We start from the raw sequence: 25,559 nt of genomic DNA, 5'->3' as shown, positions 1-25,559 counted from the left end.
TCCACAAAGTAATAGCAATCCGATCGGGAACAATCTGCACGTTTTGGTATATTTTTGTCTATGTAGTGTAAAAACTGTGGGAGGAGTTAGGGTGGCAAATTTGGCTATAATAATAATAATAACTAGAAAAGGTACAATTTCTGGGGAAATTGTGAAGTGTTCTTGCCTCCACCAGTAGTCTACAACTGGAGTGGGCGGAGTAACTATTATTTATTTATATAGCACATTTAATTGCAATGTTGTTGCCCAAAGTGCTTCACAGTTACATTAAAACATCCAGTTATAAAAACATTAGTAGGTGTAAAAGGCTTTGTCTATGACATCACTTGCTGCTGCAGTCTGGCACAGGTCAGAGTATTTTTGCGGTTGCCATCTTTAAACGGTCGCATTTTAAAAACTATAAATCCTACAGTGAATAGCTTTTTATTGTGAGAATCACAAGACCCAGACCTACATTTTGATGTATAGTATATCTCTGAGATATTAACAATGAAGGCACAGTCGCAGTTTAGAAATTGCCCTTCAAATGTGAGCTTTGCAGAGTGGAGTTTCAATGAATGTCAATGGACGGCATGAGTTGCAACAAATGGTCATATTCTGAAAACTATTCGGACTATGGCTTAGCTGTGGACATTTCTAATGGCAGCAGGGATAGCTGAACGTTTTGATATAAGATTTGTGTAGGTGGGCTTGAAAATGAGGGAGTGGTGGCAGTTTAGAAATCATATCCTGATTTTTCAGCTTTTGCCAGCTCCCACTCCAGCTTTGCCATTCATTCCTATGGGACAAATTTCGCCATAAGAACGACGATATTCCGAGAACCATTTGGCGAAACGTTCCACAAAGTAATAGCAATCCGATCGGGAACAATCTGCACGTTTTGGTATATTTTTGTCTATGTAGTGTAAAAACTGTGGGAGGAGTTAGGGTGGCAAATTTGGCTATAATAATAATAATAACTAGAAAAGGTACAATTTCTGGGGAAATTGTGAAGTGTTCTTGCCTCCACCAGTAGTCTACAACTGGAGTGGGCGGAGTAACTGTTATTATTTATTTATATAGCACATTTAATTGCAATGTTGTTGCCCACAGTGCTTCACAGTTACATTAAAACATCCAGTTATAAAAACATTAGCAGGTGTAAAAGGCTTTGTCTATGACATCACTTGCTGCTGCAGCCTGGCACATGTCAGAGTATTTTTGCGGTTGTCATCTTCAAACGGTCATATTTCAAAAACTATAAATCCTACAGTGAAGAGCTTTATATTGTGAGAATCCCAAGACCCAGACCTACATTTTGATGTATAGTATGTCTCTGAGATATTAACAATGAAGGCACAGTCAAAGTTTAGAAATTGCCCTTCAAATGTGAGCTTTGCAGAGTGGAGTTTCAATGAATGTCAATGGGTGGCGTGAGTTGCAAACAAATGGTCATATTGTGAAAATTATCAGGACTATGGCTTAGCCGTGGACATTTTTAGTGACACAGCGGATAGCTGAACGTTTTGATATAAGATTTGTGTAGGTGTGCCTGAAAATGAGGGAGTGGTGGCAGTTTAGAAATCATGTCCTGTTTTTTCAGCTTTTGCCAGTTCCCACTCTAGCTTTGCCATTCATTCCTTAGGGAACAAATTTCGCCACAAGAATGACGATATTCCGAGAACCATTCGGCGAAACGTTCCACAAAGTAATAGCAATCCGATCGGGAACAATCTGCACGTTTTGGTATATTTTTGTCTATGTAGTGTAAAAACTGTGGGAGGAGTTAGGGTGGCAAATTTGGCTATAATAATAATAATAACTAGAAAAGGTACAATTTCTGGGGAAATTGTGAAGTGTTCTTGCCTCCACCAGTAGTCTACAACTGGAGTGGGCGGAGTAACTGTTATTATTTATTTATATAGCACATTTAATTGCAATGTTGTTGCCCAAAGTGCTTCACAGTTACATTAAAACATCCAGTTATAAAAACATTAGTAGGTGTAAAAGGCTTTGTCTATGACATCACTTGCTGCTGCAGCCTGGCACAGGTCAGAGTATTTTTGCGGTTGCCATCTTTAAACGGTCGCATTTTAAAAACTATAAATCCTACAGTGAATAGCTTTTTATTGTGAGAATCACAAGACCCAGACCTACATTTTGATGTATAGTATATCTCTGAGATATTAACAATGAAGGCACAGTCGCAGTTTAGAAATTGCCCTTCAAATGTGAGCTTTGCAGAGTGGAGTTTCAATGAATGTCAATGGACGGCATGAGTTGCAACAAATGGTCATATTCTGAAAACTATTCGGACTATGGCTTAGCTGTGGACATTTCTAATGGCAGCAGGGATAGCTGAACGTTTTGATATAAGATTTGTGTAGGTGGGCTTGAAAATGAGGGAGTGGTGGCAGTTTAGAAATCATATCCTGATTTTTCAGCTTTTGCCAGCTCCCACTCCAACTTTGCCATTCATTCCTATGGGACAAATTTCGCCATAAGAACGACGATATTCCGAGAACCATTTGGCGAAACGTTCCACAAAGTAATAGCAATCCGATCGGGAACAATCTGCACGTTTTGGTATATTTTTGTCTATGTAGTGTAAAAACTGTGGGAGGAGTTAGGGTGGCAAATTTGGCTATAATAATAATAATAACTAGAAAAGGTACAATTTCTGGGGAAATTGTGAAGTGTTCTTGCCTCCACCAGTAGTCTACAACTGGAGTGGGCGGAGTAACTGTTATTATTTATTTATATAGCACATTTAATTGCAATGTTGTTGCCCACAGTGCTTCACAGTTACATTAAAACATCCAGTTATAAAAACATTAGCAGGTGTAAAAGGCTTTGTCTATGACATCACTTGCTGCTGCAGCCTGGCACATGTCAGAGTATTTTTGCGGTTGTCATCTTCAAACGGTCATATTTCAAAAACTATAAATCCTACAGTGAAGAGCTTTATATTGTGAGAATCCCAAGACCCAGACCTACATTTTGATGTATAGTATATCTCTGAGATATTAACAATGAAGGCACAGTCGCAGTTTAGAAATTGCCCTTCAAATGTGAGCTTTGCAGAGTGGAGTTTCAATGAATGTCAATGGACGGCATGAGTTGCAACAAATGGTCATATTCTGAAAACTATTCGGACTATGGCTTAGCTGTGGACATTTTTAGTGACACAGCGGATAGCTGAACGTTTTGATATAAGATTTGTGTAGGTGGGCCTGAAAATGAGGGAGTGGGGGCAGTTTAGAAATCATATCCTGATTTTTCAGCTTTTGCCAGTTCCCACTCTAGCTTTGCCATTCATTCCTATGGGACAAATTTCGCCACAAGAATGACGATATTCCGAGAACCATTCGGCGAAACGTTCCACAAAGTAATAGCAATCCGATCGGGAACAATCTGCACGTTTTGGTATATTTTTGTCTATGTAGTGTAAAAACTGTGGGAGGAGTTAGGGTGGCAAATTTGGCTATAATAAGAATAATAAGAATAACTAGAAAAGCTACAATTTCTGGGGAAATTGTGAAGTGTTCTTGCCTCCACCAGTAGTCTACAACTGGAGTGGGCGGAGTAACTGTTATTATTTATTTATATAGCACATTTAATATCAATGTTGTTGCCCAAAGTGCTTCACAGTTACATTAAAATATACAGTTATAAAAAAATGAGCAGGTGTAAAATGCTTTGTCTATGACATCACTTGCTGCTGCAGCCTGGCACAGGTCAGAGTATTTTTGCGGTTGCCATCTTCAAACGGTCATATTTCTAAAACTATAAATCCTACAGTGAAGAGCTTTATATTGTGAGAATCACAAGACCCAGACCTACATTTTGATGTATAGTATGTCTCTGAGATATTAACAATGAAGGCACAGTCGCAGTTTCGAAATTGCCCTTCAAATGTGAGCTTTGCAGAGTGGAGTTTCAATGAATGTCAATGGAAGGCGTGAGTTGCAAACAAATGGTCATATTGTGAAAACTATCAGGACTATGGCTTAGCCGTGGACATTTCTAGTGGCAGCAGGGATAGCTGAACGTTTTGATATAAGATTTGTGTAGGTGGGCCTGAAAATGAGGGAGTGGGGGCAGTTTAGAAATCATGTCCTGATTTTTCAGCTTTTGCCAGCTCCCACTCTAGCTTTGCCATTCATTCCTATGGGACAAATTTCGCCACAAGAACGACGATATTCCGTGAACCATTCGGCGAAACGTTCCACAAAGTAATAGCAATCCGATCGGGAACAATCTGCACGTTTTGGTATATTTTTGTCTATGTAGTGTAAAAACTGTGGGAGGAGTTAGGGTGGCAAATTTGGCTATAATAAGAATAATAAGAATAATAATAATAATATATATGTGAGATAACATTAAGTGGTCTTGCTATGCAAGAACACTTAATAATAATATATATGTGAGATAACATTAAGTGGTCTTGCTATGCAAGAACACTTAATAATAATAACTAGAAAAGCTACAATTTCTGGGGAAATTGTGAAGTGTTCTTGCCTCCACCAGTAGTATACAACTGGAGTTGGCGGAGTAACTGTTATTATTTATTAATATAGCACATTTAATTGCAACGTTGTTGCACAGTTACATTAAAACATACAGTTATAAAAACATTAGCAGGTGCAAATGGCCCTGTCTATGACATCACTTGCTGCTGCAGCCTTGCACAGGTCAGAGTATTTTTGCGGTTGCCATCTTCAAACGGTCGTATTTTAAAAACTATAAATCCTACAGTGAAGAGCTTTATATTGTGAGAATCACAAGACCCAGACCTACATTTTGATGTATAGTATGTCTCTGAGATATTAACAAGGAAGGCACAGTCGCAGTTTAGAAATTGCCCTTCAAATGTGAGCTTTGCAGAGTGGCGTTTCAATGAATGTCAATGGACTGCGTGAGTTGCAAACAAATGGTCATATTGCGAAAACAATCAGGACTATGGCTTAGCCGTGGACATTTTTAGTGGCAGCAGGGATAGCTGAACGTTTTGATATAAGATTTGTGTAGGTGGGCTTGAAAATGAGGGAGTAGTGGCAGTTTAGAAATCATGTCCTGATTTTTCAGCTTTTGCCAGCTCCCACTCTAGCTTTGCCATTCATTCCTATGGGACAAATTTCGCCACAAGAATGACGATATTCCGAGAACCATTCAGCGAAACGTTCCACAAAGTAATAGCAACGCGATCGGGAACAATCTGCACGTTTTGGTAAATTTTTGTCTATGTAGTGTAAAAACTGTGGGAGGAGTTAGGGTGGCAAATTTGGCTATAATAAGAATAATAATAACTAGAAAACTACAATTTCTGGGGAAATTGTGAAGTGTTCTTGCCTCCACCAGTAGTATACAACTGGAGTGGGCGGAGTAACTGTTATTATTTATTTATATAGCACATTTAATTGCAACGTTGTTGCACAGTTACATTAAAACATACAGTTATAAAAACATTAGCAGGTGCAAATGGCCCTGTCTATGACATCACGTGCTGCTGCAGCCTTGCACAGGTCAGAGTATTTTTGCGGTTGCCATCTTCAAACGGTCGTATTTTAAAAACTATAAATCCTACAGTGAAGAGCTTTATATTGTGAGAATCACAAGACCCAGACCTACATTTTGATGTATAGTATGTCTCTGAGATATTAACAAGGAAGGCACAGTCGCAGTTTAGAAATTGCCCTTCAAATGTGAGCTTTGCAGAGTGGCGTTTCAATGAATGTCAATGGACTGCGTGAGTTGCAAACAAATGGTCATATTGCGAAAACAATCAGGACTATGGCTTAGCCGTGGACATTTTTAGTGGCAGCAGGGATAGCTGAACGTTTTGATATAAGATTTGTGTAGGTGGGCTTGAAAATGAGGGAGTAGTGGCAGTTTAGAAATCATGTCCAGGGGGGCGGGGCCGGGCCGCCGAGCCGAGCGGTCGCAGGGAACAACAGCTCCTGCATAACAGGCTCCTTTTACATTGTAAATCGTGATTTCAACGAAATTCAGCAACCGACAACCCTAACCCACAGTATATATGGGCTACCGGAGCCGGGGAGAGGCTTGCTCTAGGAGTTCCAGTCCCCCGGAGGTGGGTTCACTGCAGCATTGAGCGGGACCCAACCTGGCGGTGAGTGAGGTGGACGGCCGCCGCCTCACTATCCTGCCCAACGGTGCCTGTCGTACATATGGCACTTCGGACGGTCCGGCCCTGTACCCCCCCCCAACGGACCGGGGGGGTGATCCCGGTCCATGCTTTCCAGTTGAAATCGAAGGCATTCCCTGACCATCATGCAGGCCCAAGACCCGCAGTCAAGATGGCGGAGGCCACGCGAGCGGTGAACAACCTGCAGACCCTGAGGCAGAAAGCAGACAGGAACTGGCTTGGAGCACAAGGCGGCACACGTGTAGTGGACCACGCAACAAAGCAGCTCCTAAGCCCGGAGAATGTATGATAGCAAGACCCAGCATACCGCCCTACTCGTACTATCCATGAGGCCGCTCGCCCTTCTTCTGGGCTGGGCGCTCATCAAGAGGAATCCCTCTGCAGCCTGCCATACTCCCTGGGAGACGACCACGATCTGGCGGAACCTGGGGCCCACGATCCTGCTGATGGGATCCATGGCGGAAGGGCACGAGCGCCTGCTGAGGCCTCAGGCTGAAGGCCGGTGGCTCATGGTAGCGAGGCCACCACAACGCCGGGAAATTTTGTCCGAGCAGCAGCACACCTGACACGAGTCACTACCATACGGACTTACCATCCGCCTGCCCAGTGCTTGAGCCCAACACCCACGACACTGCTGACAGGTACATGTCTGCAGACAGCATTGAACAGTCGGATTGCCTGGCCGCACACGACCCAGAGCTCTGCGGGCAGGGGCCTGTACACATCGGGACACAGCGGGCACACTCTTCTGAGCCACATGCAGTAACAGACGGGACTTAAATCATTTATACCTGCCGAATTGAGCATACCGCACAGGCACATAACTGCCACAGGAGCGAATATTGCCGCGATCTAGCTAGCATACTAATTGTCGTAAGGTTCTAACTGTACTAATTTAACTTTCAGATCAGCAAGTTACTCTAGGCCCAACGTATAGATAGGCCTGTTGGTAGTAGCCTGAGTCCCCAGCTAGCATGTATACCCCTCACTGTTAGTGTTCAGATAGGTGCAGGTTAAGTAATTTGTTAACGCTTGTACTTTTATGCTAAGACTGAAACTAGCATGTATGAAAATGTTCGCCTATTTTCAAATTTACTTTAACTCCTATGACTTTTATGTAAACAGTGAGACTTACTAATATACTTATGAATCAATATGAGCACCCTGGTAGATAAGCGTAACTAAACTGCAAATGCTTACATGCTATTTATTTATGCAATCTACTGTTTATAATGGGTTCACTCACTCAGCTAAACAAAATGAACATGCTCTGTATATGCCTCAATAACTTAAAGCTAACCTACTAATTTTGTTGTCAGGATAACACATACCATGCGAGGTCATTAGCAATACTTGTCTTGAGCCTGCATATATTTTAACTCTTGTGTTGTTTTGAATGGTGAGCTAACTGTTTACCCATGTGTTCCTGAATGTCTGTCTTTAATAATCTAGCGAATCACTTGTATTCTCAAACTAAAGTTTAACTACGAAAAAATTCCTTTTAAAAAAAAAAAGAAAAATGAGGCATCGTAACTCTGGAAATGTGACTTCATCTCGCTGACTGATGTATCACCCCTATACTGTAACTCACTTGAACATTTCCCCCAATTTCTCTTCTGTACCCCATCTCATATGTCTCTAATAAAAGAAAGATTTACAAAAAAAAAAAAAAAAAAAAAAGAAATCATGTCCTGATTTTTCAGCTTTTGCCAGCTCCCACTCTAGCTTTGCCATTCATTCCTATGGGACAAATTTCGCCACAAGAACGACGATATTCCGAGAACCATTCAGCGAAACGTTCCACAAAGTAATAGCAACGCGATCGGGAACAATCTGCACGTTTTGGTAAATTTTTGTCTATGTAGTGTAAAAACTGTGGGAGGAGTTAGGGTGGCAAATTTGGCTATAATAAGAATAATAATAATAATATATATGTGAGATAACATTAAGTGGTCTTGCTATGCAAGAACACTTAATAATATATATGTGAGATAACATTAAGTGGTCTTGCTATGCAAGAACACTTAATAATATATATGTGAGATAACATTAAGTGGTCTTGCTATGCAAGAACACTTAATAATAATAATAATATATATGTGAGATAACATTAAGTGGTCTTGCTATGCAAGAACACTTAATAACACACATTGTTTACTCAAAAATCACAGCCTACATGTTTGATCTGACCTGACAGCTAAATATACTCTACCAAGACACATTTATTTACTGATCACATTACACCAAGCATGTCAAACTCACGGCCCACAATGAATATTTTTGCGGCCCGGCGAGCTGCGAGTTTGCCATTCTTACTAAAGCAGGAGGAGAGGTCCCTGGCAGCAGCGAGGGAGCTCAGTCTTCCTGCTCCTCACTGCTCCCTCGCACGCGCCCTCTGTAGTGATGCTGCTGGAATAAATTAGAAGGGCAAAGGTTTAAAAATAATATCAGGAAGTATTACTTTACTGAGAGGGTAGTGGATGCATGGAATAGCCTTCCAGCTGAAGTGGTAGAGGTTAACACAGTAAAGGAGTTTAAGCATGCGTGGGATAGGCATAAGGCTATCCTAACTATAAGACTATAAGACTATAAGGCCAGGGACTAATGAAAGTATTTAGAAAATTGGGCAGACTAGATGGGCCGAATGGTTCTTATCTGCCGTCACATTCTATGTTTCTATGACGTAATTCTGGCACCCGGCATCACTAAACTGCGTGCGTGAGGGAGCAGGAAGACTGAGCTCCTGAGAGAAGATCAGGGAGAGGCTCCTCACCAGTTCCCAAAGGTAGAGAGCAATAAATAAAATCATGTGAGTGTGTGCAAGAATGTGTAAATGTGTGTGTCTCTGTCAGTGTGTGTTGGTCAGTGTTGTCATGGCCGCAGCTGGACAGTGGAGGACCTGGAGGTGCACGGAGGCACGCAACGCCACGTCACATTCTGACGTGACGTCAACATGCTCCACCTTCACAGGTATTCAAGGAGTAGCAGGAGGATCCTTTTGGCACAGGATGTGGACGGCGCCATTGGGGTATACCAGAGGCTGAACTCAGGAGTCGCATACCGGCAATGTGAGTAGAGTCTGCTTGTTGGCTAATATTGTCTTTTGTTTTTTAAACAAGGGCTGGGGTTTAGTAGACGGGGTGCTGAGATTTAGTATAGAGGGCGGTGCTGGAATTTAGTATAGAGGGGGGGACTGTAAATTAGTACGGGGGGGCTGGGATTTAGTACAGAGGGTGGGACTGGGGTTTAGTAGAGGGGGATGCGGTTTTGTTTTTATACTGTACTTTTCAAATGTACTAGTACTAGTCTTTGAGTTTGAGTAGACGGGGTGCTGAGATTTAGTATAGAGGGCGGTGCTGGAATTTAGTATAGAGGGGGGGACTGTAAATTAGTACGGGGGGGCTGGGATTTAGTACAGAGGGTGGGACTGGGGTTTAGTAGAGGGGGATGCGGTTTTGGTTTTATACTGTACTTTTCAAATGTACTAGTACTAGTCTTTGAGTTTGAGTAGACGGGGTGCTGAGATTTAGTATAGAGGGCGGTGCTGGAATTTAGTATAGAGGGGGGGGACTGTAAATTAGTACGGGGGGGCTGGGATTTAGTACAGAGGGTGGGACTGGGGTTTAGTAGAGGGGGATGCGGTTTTGTTTTTATACTGTACTTTTCACATGTACTAGTACTAGTCTTTGAGTTTGACATGCTTGCACTACACTCTCCCCATATTGCTCTGCTCTCAGTAGAACAGAGCACAAGAGTATGAGAGTTCAAGGCCGTAGCCTAATTTTTTTTTTTAAAGCCCATCTATTTTATACTTTCTACCATTATAACTTTTTCCCAAACACCTTTTCTTGTGTCTTTGTAAAGTAATGCAAAAGGTAATTATACAAGATACTCACATCCTCACGGGCTAAATTCTACCCCAGGAGAAGGCAAGATTATGTGCATCACATATATAGAGTGAATCAAGACAATACAGTAGAAGTAACTAAATGTGAGGCTCCCCAGCTGTTGTTGAAACACAGTTCTAATGAGGTTCGAACAATCCAACAGCTGGGGAGATACAGGTTAGTAACCTTCGATGCAGAGCACACAAATATATTTTATTATTCTATTTTTTAAACTATTTACATTTACTTATTTATAAAGGAACTTGTTTTAAAAAAAAAGTAAGAAAAAAAAAAAAAGCCTTGAAGTCTGGGTGGCCTTCATTAAAGACAAACTAAACGAAAACCAAAAACAAAAGGCACAAAGACCTTGAACACACTGGTCTGGATTTGTAACTGCTCAAGGACATTCAATCTTGGGTCATTGCAATAAATATTCCTATAATTTTCTCTTAGCATTAAAATGTGTGCATCTGAAGTGAGTGATCATATCAAAAACACAAAGCACATAGATATCAGCTTGTAGTTCTCTTGTGATGTTTTTGAGGCCAGTTACAACAAATACACTTTGTAGGAGGTTTATGGAAGTCAGACAGTTCTTCATTATGGGTGGGCTAGTGGATAAAATAATAAGAGTGTGATGATTCATAAGTTGCAATGAAAGGTATAGAACTATAGAAAAACATTTGTAAGTTGTAAAGCGTAGCAAGTTCATATATGCAATACTAATTGAAGTGGGAACATCTGTGTGCATTTATCTTCCACGCACTTCTGCTAATTAACTGATGTAAATAAATACCAAAACACTTTACGTGCCATATAATGGCCAACACATCATTAAAAGGAAGTTTAAACAACCTAGCTATCATATTTTGCTTTACCACAAAATACCGTAGTACAAATGGGTGAAGAAGTGCAAAAGGCGTCCGACATTCTGTTTGTAAGCAGTAAAACATCATTTAAGGGACACAGAGAGACAGGACAGATAGTTCTGTATAATTCTAGTGGGAATGAGAAGCCCTTAATAAGTTTGGTTTGGAAAATTATCATATAACAGAATTGCTATTTTTGTCATGATGATATACATTGCTTGTTTGGCTTTTTCATAGTGTTCTGATCACGTGTAGGATCAACATAATGAACTTTTATAATGCTTTCTTTTACTGTTCCCTAACAAACCCCACAAACCATATACAGTCAGTACAGGAATGTAGACGATATCTTGCCAAAAGGGGAAAGGCAAAAGAGGACCTAAGACATACTAGAGTGCAAAACAAGTTTTTAAAAAAAAAGGGAAGAAAAGGAAAGGCATATTGCTGGGCACTAGAATGGTAGATAAAAAAAAAAAAAAAAAGGAACATAGACAAATAAATACGATAAAAGATAAGACAAAGACTGGTGTGGGTAGCATCAAATAGGATAATCTTGAGTTACATGTACTATAGGGCATTTAACATTTACAACCTCTGTGACAAACTCTACCTCTGCCTTGGGGTATGTGCGGGTGCCACCATGTGTACACACAATATTAATAATTTGTCTTATATCACATTTCTCTGGCTGGAGCAGAACACTTTTCAAAGTAGCCTCACTTCAGGCTCAGTTATATCCTTCTTGCCTTCTAATTCCGGTTCTCTCTCTTCTGCGTGTTTCTCAACATCACGCTTTGCTGCCTCCATGCTTTTGAGCTTGTGAAAGACTTCTTCTACTGCCTCTGTCATCTTACGCAGGATGTCAGTAGCTTGGTTACGGGGTCCCTTGTCCCCACGCTCCCTGCAGGGGGCAATCTGCAAAACCTCAGTAAGGGCAGCTCTATGCTCCTGCTGAGCCTCCCTCAGGTTCTTAACCTGTGCAGCCAGGAAATGGTTGGTGTCTTGTTGTATAGCATTGGCCTCTTGTTGTACAGCGGTTGCCTGTACCAGAGCCTTCAGCAGGTCCTCCATTATAGCACCAAGCAGGTAACAGTCTTAAAGGTACAGTGCTACTTATTTGATTAGCAAAATTTGATTGCCAAAATAAAAGTCCTCAAGCAGACTACCAGATGACTGGCACACCCACAGACCCTCAATGTGCTACTGTGCCGGCATCCTCCACCATATTGTGATCCTTGTCAGCAGGTAGCACGGTCCTCTAGGGTAAACAACAGGCACAGTCCTTTGGTTTTCATATAATCCAGGCAACTTTATTGGCATAAAGTCCACACAGCAACACAACTAAAACATAAATATAACAGGTTTCCCCTTTAAACAAAAACCTAGCTCGTCTGAGCACTGACTCACTTTTAATATGCCTCTCTATCAGGGTTAAACTAACAAAAACATATCGCACCAACCTTATTAGATAGCAACACTCTGCTAGCTAGCCTGTTGCTTTCCTTTCTCCACTCCCAGTGCTCCAAGCCAGCCTTGACTGCTTCCTCCTGCACTCCCAGTGCTCCAAGCCAGCCTTGACTGCTTCCTTTCTGCACTCCTAGTGCTTAGTCTCCTTGACTCTCTCACTGGAGATTACAGCCTCTCTCCTACCTGCTTCCTAGGAGGAAGCCAGCAATCCCCCCTGTACCTGCCTAGCAGGCAGTGGTTTATTCCCACTGCTACAGCTGATTATCTGCAGCTGAGCAGTGGGTTTGAGACAGTCAAAAAAACCCTGGCCTGGATCTATATCTCCCAAGAAAACCACTAAACTGTGGAGTGGAGCATTGGCCCACCCTTCTCTCCAAATGCTCCACCCCAGGAGCACATAACTAAACATAGCTTTGTGTTGTGCAACACACAAACTACACGTACTTCCCCTGGGGTTAAAAGGCCTCTCTGCCTTCACTTTATCACAGTTGTTACAATTATATTGTTTCCAAGCATGTAATGCAATGTCACTTCAAATGCAACTTGCAAGCAGTTTGCAGCTTTTGATTTTTGTATTGTTCCTTATATTACTATCATTTTACAGTTTGAATAGCAAACAACTAGTGTGTTGTAAACCAGCTTTTTTTGTGAGACCATCAGGAATTTCAATATGACATTTTTTTTTCAATAAAGAATATTACACCACCAGGAAAACTGTTTCCAATATACAGTGGGACCTCGGTTTACAAACGCCTCGGTTAACATAATTTTCGGTTTACAAATGAAAATCCATTGAAAATAATGCCTCAGTTTACATTTTTTTTCGCAATACAAAGTTTCCCCAGGATGCATTGCACCTGGGAGGTTTATAGCACTGCCCTGTGCATGCTGGAGCCTGTGGGTAGCACGTAGCGTCTAGTGTGGAGGTGTTGGAGCGGCTTTTGCATCGAGTTTTGGAGCCATTCTGGAAATAGTTTTCAGTTGTTTTGGGACTTTTTGGTGCATTTCTCAAGCTGTGGAAAGGTAGGGAGCTGAGCTTCGTCGTTTGCATGCCTTTTATTGTGTGTACTGCATTGTGGGTTCATTTCCATGCCAGCTCATTTTGACTTTTTTCTGACCTCCAGAATGGTTAATTGGTTTTCAATGCATTCCTATGGGAAAACGCAAGAAACGTGCCGGAGAACGCATTGCATTCGTAAACCGAGGTCCCCCTATAGTCATGTTTTTAGTTTGTAACTTCACAAAGAAATCCACAATTAAAAGGGAATTATCTATGTACAGCATTGAATCACCTGTAACTTGTGTTTACCTTTTTTTTTCTTCTTTATATTCTTTATTTTCGCTGTGCACATGATAACAGACATGCATGTAGTGCCACAACAGCAAGACAAGTCAAAGATAGACAGTAAAAATAATGGTTTGGCAATGGCATCCATGTTAGTTGCACAGATTTTTATAATAAGAGCAGCAAGAGTTAGTAGAAAACCAAATAAAATAAAATAAAATAAAATAAATATAAAATAAATATAAAACAATACAGTTAGTGCATGGAAGACTATAAACCAGGGTTTCCCAATATTTTTTTTCCCTTGGAACCCTTTGACATGGTATAGCAAAACTTTGGAACCCCAACAAAAAAATGTGTGCTGTACAGTAGCGTAGTAATGTTCTATTTTGTTGCCAAATTCTTTTTATATCTGGTTTAATTGTTGACAATTGTATTCGCATGTCTGCAGTTGCGTCAAGTCGATTTCGATACTCTGTTTTTGTTGCAGAGTAAAGAGAGAATCCAGTTTCACATAAGTAGGTGCTGGCGAATGGCAACAGAACTTTGACTGCCCGCTTGGACAATTCTGGGTATTCTTTGCGTAAATCTCCCCAAAAAGCAATAAGAGAAACTACAATTTCATCACAAATCAACAATTCTACAATGTCTACAATTTAATTGTGAATTTCTACAATTTCATCTTAAGTTCAATTTCTGATTCTTCAAGAAAATCCTTAAAGGTTGGCAAAGAGTTCAAATTATTTTGCTCAACAGATGAGGTCCAAAACTGTAGCTTACGAGACAGTGAAAATATTTTATCTCTTGCATTAAAAATTTTATTTTTCCTTGGAGTGATAAACATGTCATTTAATTTTGTGAATATGTCTGCACGATATGCTACTTTGGATAAATACAGTGTTTGTTAAATGATCAGATAATCTAAATTTAAGATCCTGGAAAACAACTCTTGACGCAATTCAAACATTCTAAAAAGGACTTTACCTCGTGATAGCCAACGGACTTCTGAATACAAAAGCAGAGTGGTGAATACCCATATCTTCACATATAATTTGAAATAGTCGTGACTGTAATGGTTGACTTCTTATAAAATTAATAATCTGGACCGATTTGTCTAGCACAGTTTTAAGTGAGATTGAAATATTTTTAGCTACCAATGCATGTCTGTGAAGAACACAGTGAGAACTGGTGCTGTTTTTTGCTACATTTCTTATTCGTGCCACAGTGCCTGCCACTTTCCCAACCATTGCTTTGGCACCATCACTACACGCATCTACACATTTGTCCCAATTTATGCTGTATGTGTTCATGAACGTCTTTTTTTTTCAACTTCTCACTTAAAAAACATGACACTGTTTCTTTTGCACGTGGTTTTATTAGTGATTCCCCAATTGTGTGGTATGCGGTAACTCACTCTGTAAGAAGCCTCTGAGACTTTTTCATTAGCATTTTGAATTTTTTTTTTTTTTTTACACATAATTGGTTTACTCTTCTGATACTCCTTTAGCTTTCGCTTAAAAAAGTCAATCTATCTTTGTACTCGGTTTTTCTCAAAATGACGACGTAATTTAGCAGGTACTAATGAACTGTTTGTCAATATTTTATTGCAAAGTACCCATTATGCTTCAGGACAACCTAATTTCGGGCACTTGTGAATCCAAATGACAAGTAGCTATCATCATATTTTCTTTTCTTTGTTTGAGAAGAAGATTGGCTAGCATTGAGTGCTTTTCTTTTTTTTTTTTTTTAGCTTGTCACTTGTCTCTGCTATTTGAGGAATAGTAGATACAACTATTTCGGGCATGTTTTCTGGATTTTTGTTGTTGTATCTTCTTTCTCAGTTTCCATAAGTGCTGAACAGGTAAAAGTAGTAATAATTTTTCTTTGAAGAGTTCCCTACTTTAACCAGCTTTCCAAATTCATAGTTCTTTATTGGCAAAAAAAAAAAGAAACACTTTGAAAAATACAGATCTCACAACTGACTGAAAAGGATGCTGATTTTATAAACACTCTTGGAAAGAACTGAACGTATGCAGGATTTTTGAGTTAGACGTGGAGCAAAAAGATTTGAACACAGTTAACAGTTTTTTGCCCCTCAAAGAGTCATTCAATGTCCCTGACTGAGCCTTTTAATGTCCCTTACATAGTCTTTTAATGTGCGTAGCAGAGAATTTCAATGCCCCTGACAGTCTTTCAATGCCCCTGACAGAGTCTTTCAACGCCTCTGACAGTCTTTTCATGCCCCTGACAGAGCCTTTTAATGTCCCGTACAGAGCCCTTTTAATATCCTTAGCAGAGAATTTCAGTGCCCCTGACAGGGCCTTTTAATGTCCCTTACAGAGCCTTTTAATGTCCCTAGCATAGAATTTCAATGCCCCTGACAGAGTCTTTCAATGCCCCTCAAAGAGTATTTCAATACACCTGACAGTTGAAAGACTCTGTCTTTGTGTGTGTTTGTGTAGTGCATGTATGTGTAGTGGATGCAGTGTGTATTTGTGTAGTGTGTATATAATGAATGCAGAGTGTGTTATTGTAGTGTGTATAGTGAATGCAGTGAGTGTGTAGTGTGTATATAATGAATGCAGCATGTGTGTGTAGTGAATGCAGTGTGTGTGTAGTGAATGCAGTGTGTGTGTTCGTGCAGTGTGTGGACAGTGAATGCAGTGTGTGTATATAATGAATGCAGTGTGTTAGTGTAGTGTGTGTGTTTCTGTAGGTATGTAATTTGGGGGGGAGGTAGGGCATTTTTTATTTTAATTTCTTTTTTTAATATTGAAAAAAAAAAAATTATTTTTTTTTTAGTCCCCACCTCGCTGCTTCTTACTTGGCCAGGGAGGGGGGATATGGTATGGTGGTCCGGTGGCATGGACTGCGCAGTGGATGCCCAGTAAGCTCTTACTTACCTTCCCAGCAGCTCCCTTCAGCTCTAGACAGGGGAGCTGAAGGGAGCTGCTGGGAAGGTAAGTAAGAGCTTCATGCGGGCCCGCCAGGCTTGTCATGGGCCCGGCGGTCCTGGTATGTATTATCTGCAATATTGGTATCTTTGTTGGCCGATAACGATATTGCCAAAAATACTGAATATCGGCTGATAGTATCGGACAGACTGTTAATCGGTCGATTCCTACACAACAGTACATGAGCAGAGAGTTAAATGCTATGACGCATGCATGGTTAAACTGTGCATTGACAGCGGACAGGAAATCCAAATTGACATTTTAGGTCAACATAGTCAATTTGAAAAAGCAAATTCTTGTCAATTCCCACTTTAAAGAGTAACTCTAAAAATATGTAAAAGTAAAACTATGCCTGTATGCCTACGATATACTTTAATACTGAGCAAATACTCAGTCTAGACATTGTACTGGTAAGAAAACCAGTTTGCAAGGCATCAGAAGCAAGACAAAGAACAAGTTAAAACAGACAATACAAATATATGAAGAATAATGAATATGAATAGAGAGCGCGAAATGCATAAGTTATTTTTATATTTTCTCAACCTGAATCTTGATTGCTCCACTTTTTTAAATTTTCAGCTTGAAATATAGAAAAATATTTTATTTTAGTTTTTTTGGGGGGGCGGGGGAGGGGGGATGATGTAGATACTGTGATTTGACAGCAATTCAGTTTATCCCATTTAAGAAATGTCTACTGCAGTTTATCATTCAAGTTGTGGTCAGCAGGAAAAACAAGACTGAGTTACTGAACTGATATTTAGGATTCTGAAATTCAGAGTCATTTAAGATTGCTTTCTTACAATCTGTATTTACACCAGCTTGTTCTAACAGTGATTTTATCTAAAAAATTAAAATGTACAATCATTTTAACAATTTAAAGACATTTTCCATATGTTTTCAATAAAATAAGCGCCTAATTAAATGACATTACATATCAGCAAAATTGAACTAAAAAAAACAAAAAACAAAACAATGAAAATGGAATTTCAGGAAACGTGCATTTTGGGGTAGGCATGCTTTAAAAAAAGGGACATTATTCACATGATTTAAATCATAATAAAAGGTTATTCTTCAAGGATGCATGGTATTACATAAAAATTAAATATCATTGTTTCATTATTTTGGGAAAATGAAAAATGATAGAAAAAAATATTCACACATCACTTCCTTTTTTCTAATTATACATTATTTTTATATCACAAACTCCGAAGACATTGACAAATGAAATTGTTCTGTTCTACAGCTCTTTGTAAAACAATAGTCAATTTCATTCTGCAAATAAAAAAAATCAGATAAGAACAAGTACGCTCTGTTAACCACAAAAAGTTATATAGGGAGGAAATAATTTTCTTAAAACAATAGCTGTGCTATTTTTAACCTATGTATATTTCTGCTTTTTGGGATCAACTAAGAACATATTTTCTGTTACAGGAGTAAGCAATCTTAAAGGGACACTATAGTAACTATAGCTTAATGGAGTTGTTCTGGTGAGTATAAGTATTGCCTTCAGGCATTTTAACACAAACACTGCTTTTTTAGAGAAAAGGCAGTGTTTACATTGCCCCTAGGGACAGGTCCAAGTGACCACTCCTCAGATGGCCACTGGAGGTGCTTTCTGGGGCAGTGCTGCATAGTAGGCAGCACTGCCGTTCAGGGTCTCCACGCACTGCATGGGGACGCTGAATTTTCCTCATAGAGATGCATTGATTCAATGCATCTTTACGAGGAGGTGCTGATTGGCCAAAACAGTGTTTGGCCCCACGCCCTTGCCGATTTTATCCAACCCAATGCTTTCCCCATGGAAACACGCAATGCATCCTTTATGCACACACAGAAAGACACAAACACACACACACACACACAAACACTTAATGCACCCATTACACAAAGACACAGACACACAAGAACACTTGTAATTAAGAACACCAAGCAATAGATTGCTGACATCTCAAGCATAACTATGGAAGGGTTCTTGTGGAAAAATTTAATGTCGAAAAGGTATCTACTTGAAGGGACACTATAGCCACCCATACCATTTCAGCTTATTGAAGTGGTCTGGATGCACTGTCCCTTTTGCACTTACAAGAGAAACATGGACGTCCGCAGGAGGGGGCAATTTTTCAGCTTGCTCTGCTGATTTTCGTGTGAAATTGAAAATACAGTGCAATACCGACGCCGGCCAGTGTATGGAGAGAGACAGGGACAGGAAGCTGCATCTATCCCTGCTTCTCTCTGCTGATTGAAACCGCAGGGGAGCAACACATGCAGGCAACAGAGACAGCCTACAGATCAGGTAAGTGAGGGATGGGGTGGGGGGGTTAAAATAGCCTATAGATTAAGGGAGTGAGGAATGGGGGGGGGGGAGGGGGGGCAGCCTATAGATTAGGGGAGTGAGGGATGGGGGGCAGCCTATATATTAGGGGAGTGAGGGATGGGGGGGCAGCCAAATATTAGGGGAGAGAGGGATGGGGGGGCAGCCTATATATTAGGGGAGTGAGGGATGGGGGGAGCCTATATATTAGGGGAGTGAGGGATGGGGTGGGCAGCCTATATATTAGGGGAGTGAGGGATGGGGTGGGCGGAGGGGGGGCAGCCTATAGATTAGGGGAGTGAGGGATGGGGGGCAGCCTATATATTAGGGGAGTGAGGGATGGGGGCAGCCTAAATATTAGGGGAGCGAGGGATGGGGGGCAGCCTATATATTAGGGGAGTGAGGGATGGGGGGCAGCCTATATATTAGGGGACTGAGGGATGGGGGGCAGCCTAAAGATTAGGGGAGTGAGGGATGGGGCGCAGCCTATACATTAGGGGAGTGAGGGATGGGGGGCAGCCTATATATTAGGGGAGTGAGGGATGGGGGGGCAGCCTATATATTAGGGGAGTGAGGGATGGGGGGCAGCCTATATATTAGGGGAGTGAGGGATGGGGGGCAGCCTATATATTAGGGGAGTAAGGCATGAGGGGGCAGCCTATATATTAGGGGAGTAAGGCATGAGGGGGCAGCCTATATATTAGGGGAGTAAGACATGGGGGGGCAGCCTATATATTAGGGGAGTAAGGCATGGGGGGCAGCCTATATATTAGGGGAGTGAGGCATGGGGGGCAGCCTATAGATTAGGAGAGTGAGGCATGGGGGGCAGCCTATAGATTAGGGGAGTGAGGCATGGGGGACAGCCTATAGATTAGGGGAGTGAGGCATGGGGGGGCAGCCTATAGATTAGGGGAGTGAGGCATGGGGGGGCAGCCTAAAGATTAGGGGAGTGAGGCATGGGGGAGCAGCCTATAGATTAGGGGAGTGAGGCATGGGGGGGCAGCCTAAAGATTAGGCAAGTGAGGCATGGGGGGGCAGCCTAAAGATTAGGCGAGTGAGGCATGGGGGGGCAGCCTATAGATTAGGCAAGTGAGGCATGGGGGGCAGCCTATAGATTAGGCAAGTGAGGCATGGGGGGGCTAAATGAAGAGTCAGCAAGGAGCAGGGGCAGCAAGGAGCAGGAAGGGTATGCAAGGAGCAGGGGCAGCAATGGGCAGGAAGGGTCTGCAAGGAGCAGAAAGGGACAGAAGGAGCACAAAGGTAAAGGAGTAGAAAGAATCAGAAGGAGCACAAAGGTAAAGTTGAAGAATGAGCAGAAAGGGACAGCAAGGAGCACAAAGCTAAAGTAGGAGAAGGGGCAGAAAGGGTCTGCAAGGAGCAGAAAGGAATCTGAATGAGAAAGGAGCAGAAGGGCGCAAAATAAGCAGAAAGGAGCAGAAAGGTAAAGGAGCAGAAGGAGCCAAATATAGAAGACAGTGTCAGAAGTAAAAGAAGACTGTCAAATGAAGGAGAAGAAAAGGAGATTGGAGCAGGAAGGACAAATTAACTGAACCCTCCACTTTATTCTGGACACCACATCATAAGGCTTTGGTACCTGGGCCTGGCAGGAAACTCTGGACCTTCTCATCTCCCCAGGTAAAAAAAAATATCAGTGTTAATATGTTCACTTTTATTTACTGAGTGTCAGGAAGCACAGAGTGCCGCTGGGTAGGGGTGTTGCTGATTGGCTAGAGCGGTCAGCTGGCACTCTAAGCCAGTAGTCAGTAGCTCCCCATTCATAAAAAAGTTTTAAAAAATTATGAACCGGGAACTAGCGATTGGCTTAGAGCGTCAACTGTCAACTCTAGCCAATCAGCGGCACCCATTCCTGACGTCAATCTGAACTTCCTGACACTCCGTTTCAGATGCCGAATACCACTGAGGGACCTGAAACTGTAGGAAGCCTTTGGGGTTAAACCATTTGAGAGCGGTTTAACCCCTTAAAGGAAAGAGCCCCCAGGGGCTTCCTGGCATCATAGCATTTTCATTTAGATGAAGTTGTTATGGTGACCAGAATGTTCCTTTAATTTGCTTAAAGGAACACTATAGTGTCAGGAATACAAACATGTATTCCTGACACCATAGTTGTGAAAACGCTATTCACCCTGGCTTTATGTGATAATCACTATGCTCCTCCCCTTCATGACACTGTCAAAAAGGGGCCAAGCATAGATGTCATTACAATTATGCCCCCCCCCCCGGAAAAATTCCTGCGGACGCCCATGCAGAGAAACTGCAATATTTACATTATGGCACTAAGTCTGCCTCCAGTGGCTGTCTATCAGAGGCAGAGGAGGCGCTTGTTGTATCCAAATGTACCTTTGGTCCGGTATCTGATGCTGGACATCCTCATGCTCTGCATGATTCAATGCTTTCCTATGGGGAGGTCTAATGCAATGCAGGCATTAGTGCCCGGTTGCCGTGGGACGGCAGAGTGGGCGGAAACGTCGACCTGGCGCCGAGGGACATCGGCACCTGGATAAGGTAAGTAAATAAAGGGTTTTTAACACTTTATTCACGGGAGGCTAAGGGGGGCAGGGGAGAGGAAGAAGGAGCGATAGTGCCAGGAATACAGCTTTGTATTCCTGACACTATAGTATTCCTTTAATCTACGGCTATGTGAACAATTTTTCAGGCTTCTAATATTTATTTATTTTAAATGATATACGAAGCCCATTTACTTATTCTTAGGCATATACTCCAAAGAAAGCATTCATAGGCAATCCATGCCCTCTGTGAGTATAAATAAAGAGCTACATTAATGTAAAATAAACATAAGTTTGACTGAGCAATTTATCATCCTCTTTTGCAGTGTTAGAATTCACAGGTTCAAATCCTACTAAAATCAATTAAGCATTTATAAAAGGTCATTCGAATAAATAAGCTTTGTAAATGTGCACTATAAAACCACACACAGGCTGAGGCAGATGTAATTGGTTGAGAGTAGGAGCCATCCAATTTAAAATTCACAGACGTGAAGGTGCTTTCAAATCATTTTTCACCTTTTAACGTTTCCAAAGGAGCCAAATAGCTCCAATTGTTTTCCCTTAATAACTAATCTAATTTCCAAGAACGGATTTTTTTCCTAATATGGAATTATTTAGGAGCATTGTAAATGAATTTAGTATATGCTACGCCATCAGCAAACTTAAATATTTTGTTAAATTGACAGTATGCACAATGGATTATTAGATGAACAGTTTTCTACAATACAAGTCTAGCAAAATGTCCACAGAAAGTTCTATGGCGGTAATATTATGTCTGTTGGGAACTGGGAAGTTGTGTAATGCATTCAACTGTAATTTATTGCACATTCTCAGATACTAAATGTGTTACGGTGAAAACATAAGTGCATGTGTAAGGTTAGTGTTGTTATATCATCTGTTGAGAATTTTGAGAAGTTAATTACATTGAGTTATTAACAAATTCTTTGTTATGAATGAGGCTGTTTTAAGTTTCTGTTTTCTAACTACCGTATATACTCGAGTATAAGCCGACCCGAATATAAGCCGAGGCCCCTAATTTTACCCAAAAAAACTGGGAAAACTTATTGACTCGAGTATAAGACTAGGGTGGGAAATGCAGCAGCTACTGGTAAATTTCTAAATAAAATTAGATCATAAAAAAATTATATTAATTGAATATTTATTTACAGTGTGTGTATATAATGAATGCAGTGTGTGTGTATGAATGCAGTGTGTGTATGAGTGCAGCGTGTGTGTACGGCCTCGTTCGTGCATTCGAATGGGACTTAGTCATTTTTCAGTGTGAAACTGACCGACCGCACAGCCCAAATCTATGGAACCGTTTAGGGCAGGAAAATGTGCTTGCAGTCGGTCATAAAGGACTTCCACCTAGCTTTTTAAGTACCGTATATACTCGAGTATAAGCCGAGTTTTTCAGCACATTTTTTTGTGCTGAAAAACCCCAACTCGGCTTATACTCGAGTCAATGTCTGTATTATGGCAATTTACATTGCCATAATACAGACTGGGGGCTGTATGCGGTTACTTACCTCTCCTGCAGCTCCTGTCAGCTCCCTTCTCCTCCGCGCCGGTACGTTCAGCACCTCTGTCAGCTCCCAGTGTAAATCTCGCGAGAGCCGCGGGGTCAAAGTGCGGCTCTCGCGAGACTTACAGTGTGAGCTGACAGAGGAGCTGCACCGACCGGCGCAGAGGAGAAGGGAGCTAACAGGAGCTGCAGGAGAGGTAAGTGCTCTCTGACAGCCCCCCACACCCCCCACTGAACTGCCAATGCCACTGGACCACCAGGGAAGGAGAGCCCCCCTCCCTGCCACGTATCAAGCAGGGAGGGGGGACGAAAAAAAATAAAATAATAATAAAATAAAATATTAAAAATAATAATATTAAAAAATAAATAAAAAAATTATAAAAAAATGAATATAGCAAAATTAAAATTACAATTATTATAATTAAAAAATAATAATAAAAATGCCCCACCAAGGCTCTGCATCACACATACACTGCACTCATACACACACACACACACACACTGAATTCATACACACACTGCATTCATATACACACACACTGCATTCATTATATACACACACTGTAAATAAAAATTCAATTAATATAATTTTTTTAGGATCTAATTGTATTTAGAAATTTACCAGTAGCTGCTGCATTTCCCACCCTAGTCTTATACTCGAGTCAATAAGTTTTCCCAGTTTTTTGGGGTAAAATTAGGGGCCTCGGCTTATATTCGGGTCGGCTTATACTCTAGTATATACGGTACTGGACGGGTTTGGCTGAATGTTGGTTGTTTCTATTTAAAGTATGCTGAAAATGTATATTTTAAAAGTTATAGTGTATGTATAAAAAGTATATTTCCCTGCCTGTGATAATTACATTAACCCATTGTGTGCAGTAATTATATCACAGGCAGAGGGGAGGATTTTGTGGGAGTGAATGGGTGTGGGTTTACTGTATGTTACGTGCTTTAGTGGTTATTTTATAAAACCCTGTGGGCGGTACTGTATCTGCAAAACCTGCATAAAAGAAGGCCCTTTGGTGCCAAGTAAATCAGTTCTACTTAACCCTCAATTTGGAGTGTCATCTCTTATTGGGGGAATCTGCTACAATGAATTGCTATGCTCTGCATACTCCCTTGCTATATTCACTTCTAAGCTCTTGTAAGAGCTTGTTCCGGTTTTTGCTCTCGGAAGGAGTCTATGGTGGTTATGGTGTCCGCTGGAGTGCTTGGAGCCCTCAGGAAGCGCTAGGAGCATCCTTCAACAGAGGTACCCAGTCTGGGTGCCCGTCGATCCGTTACAAAATGTTTGGTCAAAATTATGTTTCAAGTTTGAGAAAGGAGCGTACAGGAATCAAGGACATGTGCAACAATGGATTAACATGATTGGATCACACCATACAAAAGTGTTTTTACATCCAAATGAATTTCTATTAAAAGTTAAATAACCCTACTAAGCATTCTCCAGGCAGCATCTAAAGTATAATCAACAGTATATTGTGACGGAGAACTAGTAAGTGCCATTGTTAGCAGAACTGTTAAAGGGTTGCCAGCACTGCAAGAATGGAGTGCACAAAGGCATAAAGTACTGTAAAAGTAGATGGCTCCTCAATGCACGGATATGGACAGTAGCACTGCAAGTGTAGGTACCACTAGGAAAGTAGGACGTGCTAAGGATCTAGTAAACACTGCAAGGATGATAAGCAGTGTGACTGGAGCAAGCAACTCATGATTGGGGAGCAAGCATTTAAAACTTGAACAACATAATGACAAATCCTATGACTCACTCACTCTATGAAGACAAGACCTTGATTATTTTAGTTTTAAGTAAAGTGTTAATCAAGATAGTTATGGTAATACGGCTTAGGTTTGGTTTTATCAGTTGTTAAAAGAATTTACCATGGAGAAGCTAGATTAGCTAAAATATGGGGTATTTAATGTAAGATGCTGTTATTTCTTGAAATATACTTCTTTAAAAAAAGTTTCCAAATGATCTAACTATCCGACAGCATATTAAAAGCAATTCCTTAAGTGGATAACTTAAAACTGATTAGCAGTGGCTTACAGATATTGACTAAAATTGTTCCAACTAGCCTGGATATCTGGTGATCTACCATGTTTTTGCTCTAAACAGTGAGTAAACCAGTTTACACTAGGTGTTTCTACTTCTCTTTAAAGGAAAACACTGGAAAGTAGTCAATATAACTCCAGGAATCCTATATTTTGATTGGCTGCTGGATGTCCTTGATGTTATTCTTTCATGACAACTCTTTCAGTGGGTTATTAATGTCAAAGAGGGTTTACAATGTTTTACCTGTCCTTCTGCAACAGTCTCAATATCAATAATGGTGACCACTCCAGAAACAAGAGGATTCCGTCTGGTATTACTGTGCGTGGTCATGTCCTCATCTATGGATCCCGCAGGTAAGGTACCGGTTAGCTGTGTAACAACCTTCCCAACCATGGTAAGCCCAGTTTTAAGGGTCTGGAAAAGAATGAAACATTATTTAATAATTACAACAAACATCCTCTAAAGGTTGCCATATAACATTTTCAGGTGAAAAAGAAAGCCTTTGGTCTTCAGATAAAATAAATAAGAGGTCACT

The 25,559-nt window shown here is 41.0% G+C and overlaps 1 protein-coding gene across 4 annotated transcripts in view; it reads right to left on the bottom strand.

The window, feature by feature from the left end:
- BCAS3 (BCAS3 microtubule associated cell migration factor) overlaps positions 1 to 25,559 on the bottom strand; it is a 1,245,307-nt gene that overhangs the window by 885,323 nt on the left and 334,425 nt on the right. For all 4 annotated transcript variants that reach the window (XM_063455132.1, XM_063455142.1, XM_063455152.1 and 1 more), the window contains exon 12: positions 25,268 to 25,438. In XM_063455132.1, the coding sequence (XP_063311202.1) occupies positions 25,268 to 25,438 (171 nt within the window). The remainder of the gene's footprint in view (positions 1 to 25,267; positions 25,439 to 25,559) is intronic.

The sequence above is a fragment of the Pelobates fuscus genome, chromosome 1, assembly GCF_036172605.1.
Source record: "Pelobates fuscus isolate aPelFus1 chromosome 1, aPelFus1.pri, whole genome shotgun sequence".
NCBI classification, from domain to species: domain Eukaryota; kingdom Metazoa; phylum Chordata; class Amphibia; order Anura; family Pelobatidae; genus Pelobates; species Pelobates fuscus.
Note: the sequence above shows the minus strand (reverse complement) of the source record. Positions and strands in the feature narration are given on the sequence as shown.